This window comes from Coregonus clupeaformis, chromosome 8 (assembly GCF_020615455.1).
Source record: "Coregonus clupeaformis isolate EN_2021a chromosome 8, ASM2061545v1, whole genome shotgun sequence".
NCBI classification, from domain to species: domain Eukaryota; kingdom Metazoa; phylum Chordata; class Actinopteri; order Salmoniformes; family Salmonidae; genus Coregonus; species Coregonus clupeaformis.
In genome coordinates, this window is record NC_059199.1 from 45033714 (window position 1) to 45053410 (window position 19697).

General features: G+C 44.3%; 1 protein-coding gene across 2 annotated transcripts in view; it reads left to right on the forward strand.

The window, feature by feature from the left end:
- LOC121571811 (alpha-catulin) overlaps nucleotides 1–19697 on the forward strand; it is a 99851-nt gene that overhangs the window by 35522 nt on the left and 44632 nt on the right. For both annotated transcript variants that reach the window (XM_041883505.1, XM_041883506.1), the window contains exon 2: nucleotides 16387–16576. In XM_041883505.1, the coding sequence (XP_041739439.1) occupies nucleotides 16387–16576 (190 nt within the window). The remainder of the gene's footprint in view (nucleotides 1–16386; nucleotides 16577–19697) is intronic.

The following is a 19697-nucleotide window of genomic DNA, read 5'->3' on the forward strand; positions in this document are numbered from 1 at the left end:
GACCAACTCCATATTAATGCCCATGATTTTGGAATGAGATGTTCGACGAGCACGTGTCCACATACTTCTGGTCATGTAGTGTATGTTTCCCATGCCAATAAAGCCCATTTGAATTGAAAAATGGAGATGGGGGAAAGGAGAGAGATGTCCTCTCTTACCCATAGACAGTAGCAGGCCAGGGGCCCTTGTGTAAATGTGTCCTCTCCTAAGCCTGACATACTGTCCCCATTCCACTCTGATCTTAATTATCTGCCCTCTCTCTCTCTCTCTCTCTCTTTCTCTCTCACTCTCTCTTTCTCTCTCTCTCTGGCTAGCGACCAGCGCACCGTACTGAGCCTCATGTGCTCACAGACAATTTGGAATTCATTTGTTCTTCCATTAAAGCGCATATTCAGCACGACTTTCTTATTTTTGCCACCATCCCCCTGCGAACAGAACAGCCACACCTCAGCAGCATCACATAGCAGAAAGACCTCTGTTTCAAGGGCACCTTGGTTCAGGTTCCAGAAAAAAAGTCAAACCCAGCAGAAAACATTAAATTGGTTAAAATAAAAGCATCCAGCCAGTTGCCAGTTTGAGGGCAATGTTCTATATACATCTGTACCCAGGTCCTTTCTACTACCTTAACCTGCCATATAATTGGATAAGATGGAAGAGGATGGAGTTTCTGTGACAAAATGATCTCTGTGATAGTATGGGACTGTGTCATGTTAGCGACCTGAGAGCTTTACAGCAGAGTGCAGAGCTACAGCCCTTGGTTATGGTAGTGTCTATGTAACTGCCTGATTCATTTTAATGGCCTTTGTTTTAGTGGAGAAAAAGCGTTGAGTGTTACCAAGGTTTTCGAAGCATCTTTTAATTACCATGTTGATTAGTGCTCCTGTTTTTGAAATGCCTATCCCCCAATTAGAGAAGCAACCCCACAATCCTTTAATTCAGATGTCCATCTGCTCAACTGGAAGAGAGGTTTGCTGTACAGTCTTCAACTCTTACCCTACGAGGTCCGGAGTCTGCTGGTTTTCTGTTCTACCTGATAATTAATTGCACCCACCTGGTGTCCCAGGTCTAAATCAGTCCCTGATTAGAGGGGAACAATTACAAAAATGCAGTGGAACTGGCTTTGAGGTCCAAAGTTGAGTTTGAGGGGTCTACAATCTACACATTCTACAGTCTAAACAGTCTACAGTCTAAACATTCTACAGTCTAAACAGTCTACAGTCTAAACAGTCTACAGTCTAAACAGTCTACAGTCTAAACAGTCTACAGTCTAAACAGTCTATAGTCTAAACAGTCTATAGTCTAAACAGTCTACAGTCTAAACAGTATACAGTCTAAACAGTCTACAGTCTAAACATTCTATAGTCTAAACAGTCTACAGTCTAAACAGTCTATAGTCTAAACAGTCTACATTCTAAACAGTCTACAGTCTAAACAGTCTACAGTCTAAACAGTCTACAGACCATCCCTATTGTCATTATGTGACCGACTAGGGTGCAAACCTAAGTCTGCTGCCACCCCCAAGTAAATGTCCATCTGCTCAACTAATGTGTGCGATTGAACAAGTTGAGGAGACTAAACTGCTGGATGTAACCCTAGATAGCAAGCTGTCATGGTCAAAACATCTAGACTCAATGGTTGCTAAAATGGGAAGAGGTCTGTCCATGGTAAGGCGTTACTCTGCTTTCTTAATATCTCAGTCAACCAGACAGGTCCTACAGGCCCTAGTTTTGTCACACCTGGACTACTATCCAGTTGTGTGGTCATGTGAGGCAAAGAGGGACATAGGTAAATTGCAGTTGGATGTACATGGCACATATTGCACTTAGATGTACACGGAGGGCGAATGTCAGTAACATGCATGTCAGTCTCTCCTGGCTCAAAGTTGAGGAGAAAATGCCTGCATCAGTTGGCACACAGTTCGGACACTCATCGGTACAATACAAGACATGCAATCTGAGGTCTCTTCACAGTCCCCAGGTCCAGAACAACGTCTGGGAAACACACAGTATTAAATAGAGCTATGACTACATGGAACTCTGCCACCCCAGGTAACTCAAGCTAGCAATAAAACCAGATAAAATAACACCTTACAGCACAATGGGGACATGAAGAGACACAGTCATTTTGATATATTTTGCATTGTAATTTACACTGTATTATGTGTTGTATCATGTAGGTGGGTGGCCTTGCACGAGCCTTGGCTTGTGCGAGCCAGAACGGCTCATAGGGCAGGAGCCATCTCCTGTTTCTGAAGCGTGAGGCAGAGGCAGGAGATGATGTAGTATTATGTAGTGTTATGTATATTATATTACGTCTTTTATTTGTTGTTTTGTTTCTTGTTTGGACCTTGGCAACGGCTAATTGGGGATCCTTAAAAAATACTAAAAACTGAAAGGGAGGTTTGCTGTACAGCCCTACACATTCTCAGACTATCTCTATAGTTGTTGCGTGACTGACCAGGGTTCGAACTCAGGTCTTCTGGCACCACAAGACTGTGTTAGCGCGCTGAGCTAAAGCCTAGGCATTAGCTTGGGGAGCTAACACAAGTCTTAAGGTTTAAGGTAACGCTACTCATCAAACGATTACAATATGTAAACACTTTCGGTCACTTCAGTATATTGTACTATGTTTTGCCAATTTTCTTTATTGCACTGGATAAATGTGCTTGTCATTTAGTAGGCCGGGTTTCTATTTACACTGTAATTAGCTGTAATAGCATAGCAGGCCTAGATCTCATTATTATACGCCTCATAACAAGCAAATCATTTCAGCTGGAGAAGTGTTGGGGTTTATCTTTTGGCAATGCACTCAGCTTTACTATAAGATTATATTCTAAGATTAAGAGATTCAAAATGAAATAGCGGGGCAGAAGTAATCTGTTCTAATAAAAAGCTATTAAACGTGATGGAATCAATGAGACGTGTGTTAAATAAAGAGCTTAAATAACGAGCTTCCAAGTTACTCTTGTTCACACTTGCTGGGTATTACATACATGTCCCAAATGGCACCCTATTCCCTTGACTCGTTAAAAGTAGTGCACTACGTAGGGAATAGGGTGCCATCTGGGACAGAGCCACAGTGTTACGAAGAAGTGACTGGATTTTCCCAATGGGATTTCCCAATAACTGGAACGTCTCAAGATTGCTTGTTAAGTTTGGAGAATACAATAGAAAAACACGCACACACTCACAAACACATGCGTGCACCCACACACTAAACAAAACACCAAGGGGAGAAAGACAAAATGCCAAACGGAGTCTTTTGTTGAGCTGTCTTTTAACACAACCTGTCAGCAACCACAGAAGGCAGCCTCAAGTGTTTCCATCTTTTGTTAAAAGTCAGATTTATAGTCAGACAGTGTCTCCTTCAGGAATATGCTTCCTGTAAGCCCAAACACAACCCATACACAACACTGCCTATTCTTTATCCTCCTCGGTTTCCATTGTGGGTTGTTGTTGTTGGAGCAGTGTGATGTGTGTGTAATTGTAGATGACAATATGGATAACAGCATGGATTTAGTGGCTGCAAATGAGGTGATTGTCTGTGTCTGGTCAAAAGCAGGAAACGGTTAGCTGTCCACCTCTGTGCTGATTACGCCAAAGCTCTCTGTGTGTTTGTGTGTGTGTGTGTTTGTGTGTGTGTGTGTGTACAGGTGAGGTGCTTTGATGTGTCGTAAACATTTGTTTTTGTTTGTTCTTTGAAGTCTTGTTTTTTTCTAAATCCTTGACAGGTTTTTATTTTCATCAGCAGGCAGCACAGCTCTGATGCTGTTCTGTTCTCATTGGGATGCATGGGGGATGTGTCAGAGCTTACTGTGTAGCAGAGAGTGTGTGTGTTTGTATGTAGCTTGTCACACTCAAATCTGTGTGCTCCCAGCTATGAATAACACTCTGCAGTGCTTCTTCCTGACCCCTGGCAAGCACATATTCTGCTGCTGTTGAAGAAGAAAAAACATCCACTGAATGGCTTGCTTAATTAGACTGGGCATAGACTGCCTCCTAAATTGCACAACTTTTGACCAGGGCCCATAGGGATCTATGGCCTATAGTCAGATCATTAGACCTTGGCCTTAGACCCATATAGTCTCTCTCTCTCTCTCTCTCTCTCTCTCTCTCTCTCTCTCTCTCTCTCTCTCTCTCTCTCTCTCACTCACTCACTCACTCACTCACTCACTCACTCACTCACTCACTCACTCACTCACTCACTCACTCACTCACTCACTCACTCACTCACTCACTCACTCTCACACACACACACAGTAGCCTCTTCTCTCATGCCTCCCCGTACCAATATTATGTTTCTCCACCCTGCCTCGTTCCTGTTTACAGACAGCCCCATGTAGCCCTAGGTAACCAGGTTCCTAATTGCAGACAGCCCCATGTAGCCCTAACCCTGCCAGGTTGCTGTTTACAGACAGCCCCATGTAGCCCTAGGTAACCAGGTTCCTAATTGCAGACAGCCCCATGTAGCCCTAACCCTGCCAGGTTGCTGTTTACAGACAGCCCCATGTAGCCCTAACCCTGCCAGGTTGCTGTTTACAGACAGCCCCATGTAGCCCTAACCCTGCCAGGTTCCTGTTTACAAACAGCCCCATGTAGCCCTAACCCTGCCAGGTTCCTGTTTACAGACAGCCCCTTGTAGCCCTAACCCTGCCAGGTTCCTGTTTACAAACAGCCCCATGTAGTCATGTGTTTGTTGATCCCCCAGGAAGAAGTTTAGGGCAACATTTCTCTCCTCTATCTCTACCTAACGCAAGCACACAAACACACACACTGACCGTCAATACACTCTTATATTTATAGGTATTGTATCTTTCTCTAACAGAAATACACACGCGCACACACACACGCTCCTTCTCAATCATACGTTGTAAGAGATTCCTGCCCTGAAAGATACATTCTCTGCATGCTGCTAAAAGGCATAGGGTGTATTCCAAATTACACCCTATTCCCTTTTGACCAGTGCTCTATATAGGGAATAGGTTGCCATTTGGAACATCCCCAGAGGCACCGTTCAGATTCCTGAGGTTCTGTCTCACCCTTCTTTTCTGGGTGAGTGCCAGCGTGAGAGGGCATTTGAGTGTCATGAATACCAGCCACCCCTGATTCAGGTCCTTAATGATCTGCACACTATTTACACACACCATGCACGCACGCACACACGTGCGCGCACACGCACATACACACACACACACACACACACACACACACACCATGCACACACATGCACAAACACATGCACACACACACGTTATGCGCACTCACACACCATACACATGCATGCACAGACACATACACACACACACAGGAACGCACACACACACCATACACATGCATGCATGCACACACACAAACACACAGGGGCAGAGACTTTGAACCCATGACTTTTATGTAAATGTCATGATTTGAATTCAGGCCAAACATTCTAACCTTTTACAGAGGTTGAGTACAGTGTGACATATGGTCACTCTATCACCATGGGCCTATACTGTCATATACTGTAGTATAACTTATACAGTATTCAGGCTTCAGGACAGAAATTGGATTTCCCTTTTCCTATAGAATGCCTATTTTTTTCTGTGGGTGAGTCAGCAAGTGCTCCTTGGTTTGGAGGCAGTGTAACTAGTGGCTATCTAGTCCTGGCCAGGCAGCGCTGTTGTGACGCATGGAAAGAGAGAGCGAGGGAGGGAAGGAGAGAGAGAGGGAGGGAAGGAGAGAGAGAGATAGAAGAGAAAGAGAAGGACAGTGAGTGAAAGAGAGGGAGAAAGGGAGAGATGGGGAGAGAGAAAGAAAAAGAGGGAAATATAGAGAGAAAGAGAGTGAGTGAGGGAGGGAAACACTAAGAGATATGCTCTGTTTTATCCTCCTCTTCAGGGACACACGTCATTAAACCGATCACCACATTCCACTCGGCTACACTGTGGCGTCACCCACTCACCCGCCGCCCCCCTTCCACTCTTCTGTCGTGCTTCTGTTCTGACTGAAGAGTGGGCTGTGGTTCTGTTCTGGGTGAAGAGTGGGCAGTGGTTCTGGTTGAAAAATGGGCTGTGGTTCTGTTCTGGTTGAAGAGTGGGATGTGGCTCTGTTCTGGTTGAAGAGTGGGCAGTGGTTCTGTTCTGGTTGAAGAGTGGGCTGTGGTTATGTTCTGGCTGAAGAGTGGGCTGTGGTTCTGCTCTCGTTGAAGAGTGGGCACTGGTTATTTTCTGGTTGAAGAGTGGGCTGTGGTTCTCTTCTGGATGAAGAGTGGGCTGTGGTTCTGTTCTGACTGAAGAGTGGGCAGTGGTTCTGTTCTGGTTGAAGCGTGGGCTGTAGTTCTTCTCTCGTTGAAGAGTGGGCTGTGGTTCTGGTTGAAAAATGGGCTTTGGTTCTGTTCTGGTTGAAGAGTGGGCTGTGGTTCTGTTCTGGTTGAAGAGTGGGCAGTGGTTCTGTTCTGGTTGAAGAGTGGGCTGTGGTTATGTTCTGGCTGAAGAGTGGGCTGTGGTTCTGCTCTCGTTGAAGAGTGGGCACTGGTTATTTTCTGGTTGAAGAGTGGGCTGTGGTTCTCTTCTGGATGAAGAGTGGGCTGTGGTTCTGTTCTGACTGAAGAGTGGGCAGTGGTTCTGTTCTGGTTGAAGCGTGGGCTGTAGTTCTTCTCTCGTTGAAGAGTGGGCTGTGGTTCTGGTTGAAAAATGGGCTTTGGTTCTGTTCTGGTTGAAGAGTGGGCTGTGGTTCTGTTCTGGTTGAAGAGTGGGCAGTGGTTCTGTTCTGGTTGAAGAGTGGGCTGTGGTTCTCTTCTGGCTGAAGAGTGGGCTGTAGTCTTCTCTCGTTGAAGAGTGGGCTGTGGTTCTGGTTGAAAAATGGTCAGTGGTTCTGTTCTGGTTGAAGAGTGGGCTGTGGTTCTGTTCTGGCTGAAGAGTGGGCTGTAGTTCTTCTCTCGTTGAAGAGTGGGCAGTGGTTCTGCTCTGGTTGAAGAGTGGGCTGTGAAAAGCAGGTGGATGAAGGGGAGTGAACAGTTGATGAGCTCCTTAGTTTCCTCTCTCTCTCTCTCTCTCTCTCTCTCTCTCTCTCTCTCTCTCTCTCTCTCTCGATTCGATTCGATTCGATTCGATTTCGATTTAAGGGCTTTATTGGCATGGAAAATGTATGTTAACATTGCCAAAGCAAGTGAAATAGATAGTAAACAAAAGTGAAATAAACAATAAATATTAACAGTAAACATTACCATTCCAAAATAATAAATACATTTCAAATGTCAAATTATGTCTATGTACAGTGTTGTAACGATGTGCAAATAGTTAAAGTACTAAAGGGAAAATAAATAAACATAAATATAGGTTGTATTGACAATGGTGTTTGTTATTCACTGGTTGCCCTTTTCTTGTGGCAGCAGGTCACAAATCTTGCTGCTGTGATGGCACACTGTGGTATTTCACCTAATAGATATGGGAGTTTATCAAAATTGGATTTGTTTTCAAATTTGTTGTGGGTCTGTGTAATCTGAGGGAAATATGTGTCTCTAATATGGTCATACATTTGGCAGGAGGTTAGGAAGTGCAGCTGAGTTTCCACCTCATTTTATGGGCAGTGGGCACATACAGTTGAAGTCGGAAGTTTACATACAGTGAGGGGAAAAAGTATTTGATCCCCTGTTGATTTTGTACGTTTGCCCACTGACAAAGACATGATCAGTCTATCATTTTAATGGTAGGTTTATTTGAACAGTGAGAGACAGAATAACAACAACAAAAAATCCAGAAAAACGCATGTCAAAAATGTTATAAATGTATTTGCATTTTAATGAGGGAAATAAGTATTTGACCCCTCTGCAAAACATGACTTAGTACTTGGTGGCAAAACCCTTGTTGGCAATCACAGAGGTCAGACGTTTCTTGTAGTTGGCCACCAGGTTTGCACACATCTCAGGAGGGATTTTGTCCCACTCCTCTTTGCAGATCTTCTCCAAGTCATTAAGGTTTCGAGGCTGACATTTGGCAACTCGAACCTTCAGCTCCCTCCACAGATTTTCTATGGGATTAAGGTCTGGAGACTGGCTAGGCCGCTGATTCCTCACCGTTCTCATGATCATTGCAACTCCACGAGGTGAGATCTTGCATGGAGCCCCAGGCCGAGGGAGATTGACAGTTCTTTTGTGTTTCTTCCATTTGCGAATAATCACACCAACTGTTGTCACCTTCTCACCAAGCTGCTTGGCGATGGTCTTGTAGCCCATTCCAGCCTTGTGTAGGTCTACAATCTTGTCCCTGACATCCTTGGAGAGCTCTTTGGTCTTGGCCATGGTGGAGAGTTTGGAATCTGATTGATTGATTGCTTCTGTGGACAGGTGTCTTTTATACAGGTAACAAGCTGAGATTAGGAGCACTCCCTTTAAGAGGGAGTGAAGCACGGGGGTGGCAGCATCATGCTGTGGGGGTGCTTTGCTGCAGGAGGGACTGGTGCACTTCACAAATTCTCTGAAACGACGTTGGAGGCGGCTTATGGTAGAGAAATGAAAATTCAATTATCTGGCAACAGCTCTGGTGGACATTCCTGCAGTCAGCATGCCAATTGCACGCTCCCTCAAAACTTGAGACATCTGTGGCATTGTGTTGTGTGACAGAATTGCACATTTTAGAGAGGCCTTTTATTGTCCCCAGCACAAAGTACACCTGTGTAATGATCATACTGTTTAATCAGCTTCTTGATATTCCACACCTGTCAGGTGGATGGATTATCTTGGCAAAGGAGAAATGCTCACTAACAGGGATGTAAACAAATTTGTGCTCAAAATTTGAGAGAAATAAGCTTTTTGTGCGTATGGAAAATTTCTGGGATCTTTTATTTCAGCTCATGAAACATGAGACCAACACTTTACATTTATACTTTTGTTCAGTATAGATACCTGACTACAGGGTTGCAAATGGCACCCTTGCAAATGGCACCCTTCTCCCTTTATAGTGGGCCATGGTCAAAAGTAGTGTGCTATAAAGGAAATAGGATGCCATAGGGACAAACACCAGGTGTTAGTGGGCCTAGAGAATGCACTGACCTGCACAGTCCCACAGGGGACCACCTGCTTGTTGTGTACCAATTTGAATTTCCCTGACTGCTCACTCACCAACTGTGCTCTGGTATGGTCTGGATGGGAATGCCGTAGTTACCTGAATGGAAACAATCATTGAATAATTGATAGTAATTGGTTCAAACCTATACATAATAGATGACTCTGATCTTAGTTGCCTGTGTATGTGTGTGTGTGTGCGCGTGCGTGCGTCAGTTAGGGATGTAACAAATATAAAACAATTCTTAACAAAAAAAGTTAAAAATCTTATTTTGGTGTATGTTACCCCCTTTTTCTCCCGATTTCAATGATGATCTTGTCTCATCGCTGCAACTCCCCAACGGGCTCAGGAGAGGCGAAGGTCCAGTCACGCGTTCTCCGAAACATGGCCTGCCAAACCGCGCTCCTTAACACCCGCTCACTTAACACGGAAGCCAGCTGCACTGATGTGCCGGAGGAAACACCGTTCAATTGACAACCGAAGTCAGCATGCAAGCACCCGGCCCGCCACAAGGAGTCACTAGAGCGCGATGAGCCAAGTAAACCCCCAATTGTGCGCCATCCTATGGGACTCCCGGTCACGGCCGGTTGTGACACAGCCTGGGATCGAACCCAGGTCTGTAGTGACGCCTCAAGCACTGCGATGCAGTGCCTTAGACCGTTGCGCCACTCGGGAGGCAATTCTTAACATTTAGACTGCAATTTTTTGTATCGTTTAAACAATGTATCATTTTAATTACATGTGAATTCACAATGCAGATATGGTCCTGCGTATGACCGCTAGGGGGCTGCAGTCATCACCTTACTGCTGTCCCCCACCCACTCAGCAACAATGGTAATTAATGGGTCTCCGTTTTTAGGTCTGCTGTGTGCCTCTCCTCCATGCTCTAAGTCTTCAGCAGTGGAGGCTCCTCAGAGGAGGAAGGGGAGGACCATCCTCCTCAGTGAATTTCATAAAAATAAAAATGGTAAAACATTGAAAAAGTTATCCTTTTTAGATAAAACTATACTAAATATACTCACACGTCACCAAATAATTGATTAAAACACACTGTTTTGTAATGAAGGTCTACAGTAGCCTCAACAGCACTCTGTAGGGTAGCACCATGGTGTAGCCGGAGGACAGCTAGCTTCAAACCTCCTCTTGGTACATTGACTTCAATACAAAACTTAGGAGGCTCATGGTTCTCACCCCCTTCCATAGACGTACACAGTAATAATGACAACCTCCGGAGGACGTCCTCCAACCTATCAGAGCTCTTGCAGCATGAACTGACATGTTGTCCACCTAATCAAAGGATCAAAGAATTAATCTAGTACTGAAAGCATAAGCTACAGCTAGCTAGCACTGCAGTGCATAAAATGTGGTGAGTAGTTGACTCAAAGAGAGAGAAAGACAATAGTTGAACAGTTTTCAACAAATTAATTTATTCAAAAATGAAGGAGAAGCAAGAGAGAGAGAGCGATAGAGAGAGATTGTCTTTTTTTTTCTTCACTTACTTAGCTAGCAAATGCAGCTGGCTAGTTTAGTTACTCAAGCACCCGGCTAAAACATAGTGATGCTATGTTAGCTAGCTGGCTATGACTATCCAACACAACACTGGAACTCTTTCAAGTCAAGGTAAGCTTTTGGTTTTATTAATTTATTGCCACCGGGGCCCGACGGTGTAACTGCTTACTGACTATACACTGTAACGTTACTGCATGATTGTAGCGGGTTTACTAACGCATTAGTTATATTAGCTATGTTGACTAGGACATTACTTTAGCTAATATGGGGACAACGATGTAGGCTGTGTGTAGCGGTTATGACATGGTTTGGCTTGGAAAGGTTTTTTCGCCTGGTCACATACAGCTGATGTGTTGTTCATTGAAGTCCACAAACGAAGGGAAAAGGTGAGAGGAGGAGAGTGCATAGAGGCGAGAAGGAATACAACGTGGCTTCTATGAAAGTGAACTGTGTTTATGCATAATCAGGGGTGTATTCATTCCGCCGATTCTGTTGAAAAACGTTTCTTAATCAAGCAAACGAAACAGGGATAAAAATACCTGAATTTGTCCAATAGAAACTCTCATTTGCAACTGTTGGACTAATGATTACACCCTAGATAAGCTAGATGCAGGCAAGATTGTGCAAGGCGGTATTGAATGTGTCACTGTCTGTCCATGTGTCACTGTCTGTCATCTCAAATTTTTCTCTCGACTTGTGTGCACCTACGTTGTAAACTTTCATTCATAGGCTAGGTTGTAGCATGATGAGAATATGGAAAATTTGAGTATCATGTAGTAGCCTAAACCTATCGATGTTACATTGAACTGGGTGAATGGAATATGAATGACAGTCATCCAACATGCTGTAATAGAAACAAGGCCATGCTCATGAAAAAACAAATCGTCCTCCCTCATTATAAACGGCACTGAACGCCACTGGTTTTCAGTACAGGGGACTTCATGTCCCACTTCTCATCAATGTGATGACTCATTGCAGTGATGTATGACAGCGTGTTCATAGACGTCCAACAAGTTGTTGTTAACGCCACGCATGGGGTGTTTGAGAGCTCGCGCTTTGTACTTGCAGAGCAATCTTTGTAAAATTTTCCATCCGGGCTGTCACATTTTTTTTCGACATGGCATCTTGTAGTCTGGTTCTACATATGCCATCAGTGCACTAAAGCCGACATCCTCTACCATTGACAATGGCTGCATATCATCTGCAATCATTTCCGTAATCAGAGCAGTGATTTTCTCAGTCCGTTCCTTCTCGCACTTCTTTTGTGTGAACCTGTAATGTCTGTTGTTAGTGGCCTGCACTGTTTTTGGGGTCTCATGGTGCCCCCCTTTTTAGATGGTTAAGCATTGCACCTGTACTGCCACTGTAGCTCAGTTCCACCTTGCATTTCACCACCTTCTCGTTTAACTTGTCAAAGTATTGTCATACAGGACTTCGCTGCTGTTGCTTCCCTGTCTCACTGACATTTTTTCAACCGTTAACGACGATGACATGCTGAGCGCTTTATGTCTGTAGCATAAAGTAGCGTTACAGCATTGTTGCGTTAGGTACAGTGCCTTGCAAAAGTATTCATCCCCTTGGCGTTTTTCCTATTTTGTTGCAGTACAACCTGTAATTTAAATGGATATTTATTTGGATTTCATGTAATGGACATACACAAAATAGTCAAAATTGGTGAAGTGAAATGAAAAATATAACTTGTTTCCAAAAATTCTAAACAATAAATAACGGAAAAGTGGTGCATGCATATGTATTCACCCCCTTTGCTATGAAGCCCCTAAATAAGACCTGGTGCAACCAATTACCTTCAGAAGTCACATAATTAGTTAAATAAAGTCCACCTGTGTGCAATCTAAGTGTCACATGATCTGTCACATGATCTCAGTATATATACACCAGTCTGCAACATCACTAAGCAAGGGGCACCACCACCAAGCAAGCGGCACCATGAAGACCAAGGAGCTCTCCAAACAGGTCAGGGACAAAGTTGTGGAGAAGTACAGATCAGGGTTGGGTTATAAATAAATATCTGAAACTTTGAACATCCCACGGAGCACCATTAAATCCATTATTAAAATTTGAAAGAATATGGCACCACAACAAACCTGCCAAGAGAGGGCCGCCCACCAAAACTCACGGCCCAGGCAAGGAGGGCATTAATCAGAGAGGCAACAAAGAGACCAAAGATAACCCTGAAGGAGCTGCAAAGCTCCACAGCAGAGATTGGAGTATCTGTCCATAGGACCACTTTAAGCCTTACACTCCACAGAGCTGGGCTTTATGGAAGTGTGACCAGAAAAAAGCCATTGCTTCAAGAAAAAAATAAGCAAACACGTTTGGTGTTCACCAAAAGGCATGTGGGAGACTCTGGTCAGAAGGTACTCTGGTCAGATGAGACTAAAATTGAGCTTTTTGGCCATCAAGGAAAACGCTATGTCTGACACAAACCCAACACCTCTCATCACCCCGAGAACACCATCCCCACAGTGAAGCATGGTGGTGGCAGCATCATGCTGTGGGGATGTTTTTCATCGGCAGGGACTGGGAAACTGGTCAGAAATGAAGGAATGATGGATGGCGCTAAATGCAGGGAAATTCTTGAGGGAAACCTCTTTCAGTCTTCCAGAGATTTGAGACTGGGACGGAGGTTCACCTTCCAGCAGGACAATGACCCTAAGCATACTGCTAAAGCAACACTCGAGTGGTTTAAGGGGAAACATTTAAATGTCTTGGAATGGCCTAGTCAAAGCCCAGACCTCAATCCAATTGAGAATCTGTGGTATGACTTAAAGATTGCTGTACACCAGCGGAACCCATCCAACTTGAATGAGCTGGAGCAGTTATGGCTTGATGAATGGGCAAAAATCCCAGTGGTTAGATGTGCCAAGCTTATAGAGACATACCCCAAGAGACTTGCTGCTGTAATTGCTGCAAAAGGACGTTCTACAAAGTATTGACTTTGGTGGGGTGAGTAGTTATGCACACTCAAGTTTTCTGTTTTTTTGTCTTATTTATTGTTTGTTTCACACAAAAAAATATTTTGCATCTTCAAAGTGGTAGGCATGTTGTGTAAATCAATTTTAATTCCAGGTTGTAAGGCAACAAAATAGGAAAAATGCCAAGGAGGGTGAATACTTTCACAAGCCACTGTATTTTTATAATTTGTATTTTTCTCTTTATGTTGATGATCGAGACCTGTTAGTGGTAGTTTTGTGATAACTGCACTGAGACTTTTATTTTGTGAGGAAAAAATAATAATAATTCTAAACGTTAACGATTCCAGTTTCGTTTAAACATTCACAGCCCAAGTGTCGGTGTGTGCGACTGTGCGTGTGTGTGTGTGTGTGTGTGTGTAGATGCTGAGCTACAGGAGACACCTCTTCTCTCATGCTGTCTCACTGCCGACTCTCTCCACTTGTTACTCCATAGGAAATCAGCAATCAGTTCTCTGTCTCTCTTCTGTGTACTCACTTGGGGAAAGTGGTGGAAACACGACCTGTGTTTACGTGCTGTACCCTGGATTCTTCAAATAGAAGCCCTTTGCTTTGATGACAGCTTTGCACACTCTTGGCATTCTCTCAACCAGCTTCATGAGGTAGTCACCTGGAATGCATTTCAATTAACAGGTGTGCCTTCTCAAAAATTAATTTGTGGATGAGCCCATCAGTTGTGTTGTGACAAGGTAGGGGGGGTATACAGAAGATAGCCCTATTTGGTAAAAGACCAAGTCCATATTATGGCAAGAACAGCTCAAATAAGCAAAGAGAAACGACAGCCCATCATTACTTTAAGACATGAAGGTCAGTCAATATGGAAAATGTCCAGAACTTTGAAAGTTTCTTCAAGTGCAGTTGCAAAAACCATCAAGCGCTATGATGAAACTGGCTCTCATGAGGACCGACAGAAGAATGGAAGACCCAGAGTTACCTCTGCTGCAGAGGATAAGTTCATTAGAGTAACCAGCCTCAGAAATTGCAGCCCAAATAAATGCTTCACAGAGTTCAAGTAACAGACACATCTCAACATCAACTGTTCAGAGGAGACTGTGTGAATCAGGCCTTCATGGTCGAATTGCTGCAAAGAAACCACTCTAGTTGCAAGCACACACGCACACATTCGTACCATGGACAGCTACATCATATTTAGCTTATGTTGATTGGACTAAATTGTTTTTGGTATCTTTAAGTTTTCACTGTATTAGACTAAGCATAGGTGATTTGATGATGTTGAAATGGTGCTGAAATAGTGGCAGCAGCTACTGTTTTCTTTGCGACTTGCGGTAACTCTCTGGTGTTGTAAATAAAATAAAATAAAACATTTATTTAACTAGGCAAGTCAGTTAAGAACAAATTCTTATTTACAATGACGGTCTACACCGGCCAGACCCGGACGACGCTGGGCCAATTGTGCGCTGCCCTATGGGACTCCCAATCACGGCCGGTTGTGATACAGCCTGGAATCGAACCAGGGGGTCTGCAGTGACGCCTCAAGCACTGAGATGCAGTGCCTTAGACGCTGCACCACTCGGGAGCACAACAGTTGTTTAGTAGCCTGAAAACGTTGTTATGTGCAATATGCTTTGTGGACTTCACCGGACAGATGTTGCTCTCCGGTTTTGTGACGAAACAAAGGTGTGGCTGAATATATCACATGGCAAGGCATATGAACTAACAGGTTATAGAGCAAACAACGCAATTATCACAACACATAGGTTGTAATATGGCTATTTTTCCTGGCTTGGCTTCCCCAGTGATTTTACCCACCGCTACTGTATAGACAGATTTGTTTTGGGGAAACATGCTGTTCCACAGTGAAATTGGTTGGTATGCTGAGTCAGTTGAGCACAGCAGCACACTGTGCAATGGAAAATTAGAATTTGGAATTGCTGGAATTTAAACCAGCAATCTTCAGATGACTTAACCATTTCCTCACCAGCTATGATAGCATTGCTTGTATACCGCAAAATATGATTCCTTTACACGGTTCCTATTCATCTTATTCTGGAACGTCACAGTGATCGTGGCGAGTTAGTTGCAATTGTGTTTCTATTTCCGGCAACATTCGCGCGACATGGTCTTCCAGCTGATGGTGAGGCTTAAGTCGCACTGCATTACTTCTGCCTCATGAACCAATTAATGCTGTTACTCCTATGACCAGAGAAAGTTAAATATTCCTCGATATTTAAAAGGACTCTAGCTGCAAATAATAACAACGCAAGCTTTTCGAAACGCGCATTTTATGGCTTATAAAATTGCTGAACAAAGTGTTGACAGCGCTGAATAACAACTTACATTTAATGTACTCATAATGTAATGTAAATGTCATAAAAACAGCAGCTCTTCGCTGTATTCGTTGAGTCTCTCTCTACTCATGGTTTTAAACATTTTGAAATCCCACATTATCAACTTTGCTGTGAGTTCGAGGCTTCTTTTTACAGTCTATGGAGCGAGGAAACTGTGCAGACACTGTGATCTGAGCTATCTGATTGGCCAGCGGTAGGCCTATAGGTGCACTTGATTTGCTCTCTGGACCTGCTGGGTAGGCGGTGTTCTACCTTCAGACACATGAAATGGTTCAAAATGGGAACACTTTGCCTTCCCGGCGCTAGGTTTGCTGAATCAAGTGCACCTACCGTCAACAGCGCGAAACAAAACAAAATAATAGGAACGCAAGGCTTTGCGGTTTGGTTTTTCACAGAAATGCTTGGTGATCGACCAGGAATGGCTTGGAGATCGACCAGTCGATCACGATTGACCGGTTGGAGACCACTGCTGTACACCTATATTACAAACACACAAGGCACACCTCACTGATTAGTCTCTGTCTCTGTATCCTCCTAGGTCACCACCCTGATCAATCACAAAGACAAGCCAAAGAAGTCGGAGCGGACGCAGCAGGCCATCCAGAGGGTGGGCCAGGCGGTCAGTGTTGCTGTGGGTCGCTTCGTTGCGGTGGGCGAGGCCATCGCCGTGGAGAATGAGGAGCTGAAGGAGGAGATGGGAATGGCCTGCTTCGAGGCCCGCAGAGCAGGTAACTGGGGCTGCGTATAAAATTACATCCTAAATGGCATCCTAGTGCACTATAAAGGGAATAAGGTGCCATTTTGGATGCAGTCCAACTAAGGGAGTGTTTTTGCTGTTGTTTTCATCATAAATAAATTAAACATATTTTCTCTGTCTAGACAGAAACACATTTGCACTGGAGGCATTCAGAAGTCAAAGACTTTGTTGTTTTTGTTAGTTTTGAGTGAAGTTTAGTTTAAGTTTGCAAGACTAGAGGCTAGAGGGAAGTGAAGTTGGTTATGTTCTTTCCTGAGGGATGAAATGCAGAGACAAAGAACAGAACAGTGTGAGTCAGGTTTGGAAAAGGAGGGAGCTGTGTCATTTGAGGCTGAAGTGTTTGTGTACCAGGCAGGCAGGCAGGCAGGGCTGCAGGCGTAATGAAGGGTATTCTGAGGTTTGCCTGCTCTGTCTTCTGGACAGAGTTCACTCATCTTCAGTATCTTCTCTCGCTCAGAGGGATAGAGAAAGAGAGTCTCGCCTGTTCTCAGCTGTCGGCAGTTGCATCCTTTGCTTAGAGAGAAGTTGTGACCTTGTGCCCCCCTCTTTCAACACTTTTCCATGATGAGCCCATGCAACTAAATATACCTACCAATGCCAACCTTTTATCTCTCCATCATAACTGTCCAGTCAATCTCAGAATAACTACCACAAGCTGTGGGAGGAGGATATCTACACTGCAGCTATCAACACTCTTTCAAACGAACAGAGTAATATATTTTTGATCCGGCTTTGCAACTCTTATCAAGTGAAAAATAGCAGGATGAATAGGGTGTCGAAGCCTGAGGCCTGAAGCCCAATCACAGTCTTATCCTGTTGATATGTTAAGTCCAAAACAAAATCTCACAGGGTAAGAATTTAGACCCCAACACAGGGGATAATAGGTTTATTTTGGAGCAAACCGGCATGTGTAACAGTGCGTTTAATCCCCCAGTGTGCTGATTTGAAAAGGGCTGAACCCAAACAAAAGAGAGCTGGTGGGAAGCGTCAGCCAGACCCCACTATGGCCACTTTATTCCTTCCACTCCTCCTTTCTTCCGTTACTTTCACCGTTAAAAAGAGAGAAAGTGAACTTTTCCCTCCGTCGTTCTGGGACGGAATGAAGTTGTCTTCTCTGTGATGAAAAGAAAGAAAGGGAAAAAAAGGTAAAGCTTTAAATCTACGGGAAGAGGAGAAGGATTGACGGCCTCTTAAAGTGTAGCCAGCGGGAGGGCGAGACTAAGCGGACCTCCTCCAGCGCAGGGAGGGAAGGAGGGAGGCAGGCAAAGACTCAGGGAGGCAGGCAGGGAGGGAGGGAAAGATGCAGGCAGGGAGGGAGGCAGGGAGGAACAGAGGCAGGCAGGCAGGCAGGCAGCGTAATGAAATAAATAAAAAAGGTGATTACATTACTTTAATTTGGTGATCTCCATCATGGGGTGACGTCATATAGAGGGTGCAATTAGGCAGAGTTGTTTGGTTTCAATCTGTTCTGCTTGACCAGCCCAAACAAATGTATGTCGCTAGCTAAGGTTTTAGGAGACAAATACTGAGTTTTGGATAGTGAGTGTGTAAAAGGGCACCTAGGTCCTGTATCTCTCAAACTGGGTATGTCAGTGCAACCTGCAGGTAGTTACAAGACTCCACAGGTTTTAATCAAGTCAAGTGTTCGCCCCTTTCAAATACCAAGAAGCAGAAAACAAACAATTCCCATAAAAAGAGAGCTTAGCAATAAAGAGACTTGCTCAATAAATTGCTGTTCTCTGCACAACTAAAACACATCTAACACTAGAAAACAAGATCATGATAAAACACACCCTGTGAAAAAAACACACCCTGTGAACAGTCTGGCCTAGAACAAGTTCACGAATGAGCAACACTGTTACAAAACTGTTGTGAAGCATGGAGGGGGAAATTTGGCATAGCTTAATCATACTCCATGCAACTTCTGGACCCTATTCTGATGTTCAGCAGCATTCTTTGTGAGCTAGGCTGGTTTGGGGGATTCTGGCATCGACAAGGGGCTGTCGGATGCAATCAGTGCGTCAGTGCACTTTCTTTTGGATTGCAAGCCAACCCAAACAAGGAGCCAAACCATGCAGCCAACGTGAAACAAGTCTCTCTCTCTCTCTCTCTCTCTCGCTCTCTCTCTCTGTCTCTCTCTCGCTCTTTCTCTCTCTCTCTCTCTCTCGCTCTCGCTCTCGCTCTGTCTCTCTCTCTCTCTCTCCTGCCCGAGACTATTTTGGTTATGGTTCTTCAGGCCAGTATTTGTGTGTTGGTTTTCCTTTTCCGTTGTCCACCCAGGGTTGTTTTGGAGTTTCGTGAACGAACTAGCGACACTCCAGTGTACCAGCCTCTCAGTTTGAAATGGCCTGGTCATGCCTCTCAGAGGACGTGCCAACTGGGCCCTGGCATTGGCTGGCATTACATTGCTGCAGTGCCACCGAGCTGAATATAATCCCCCAGTGCCTGCCTGCCTATCCAGGACAAGATTTTCCTACTTGGGTTTATGGTGCTACTGTTGACTGACAGGAGAGCAGAGGAGAAGAGAAGAGGCCCCGTGTAGCTCAGTTGGTAGAGCATGGCGCTTGCAACGCCAGGGTTGTGGGTTCGATTCCCACGGGGGGCCAGTATGAAAATGTATGCACTCACTAACTGTAAGTCGCTCTGGATAAGAGCATCTACTAAATGACTAAAATGTAAATGTAAGAGAGGAGAGGAGAGGAGCCTCTCAACTGTCACAAAGGGCACCCACTTGGGTTTATGGTGCTACTGTTGACTGACAGGAGAGCAGAGGAGAAGAGAAGGGGAGGGGAGGAGCCTCTCAACTGTCACGTAGGGCACCATGGGAAGGGAACCTAAAGGGTTTTAGCTCTCAAACAAACTGGAGCTGAATTCTGGATGTCACTTTTTAGTTTATGCAACTTTTGAACAAGTTTTTGGATAATGGGGTTTGCATGAAACCACTGAGAAGCAATATGACCAAGTATTAGAACATTTAGATAAAGTGATAATGAACTAGACATGGTACCTCTGAATATGTTGTATGGTGTTTCTATGCTGAATGATATAGAACAATTCCTATAGAGTTGATCATCATCATCATCACCCTCCCC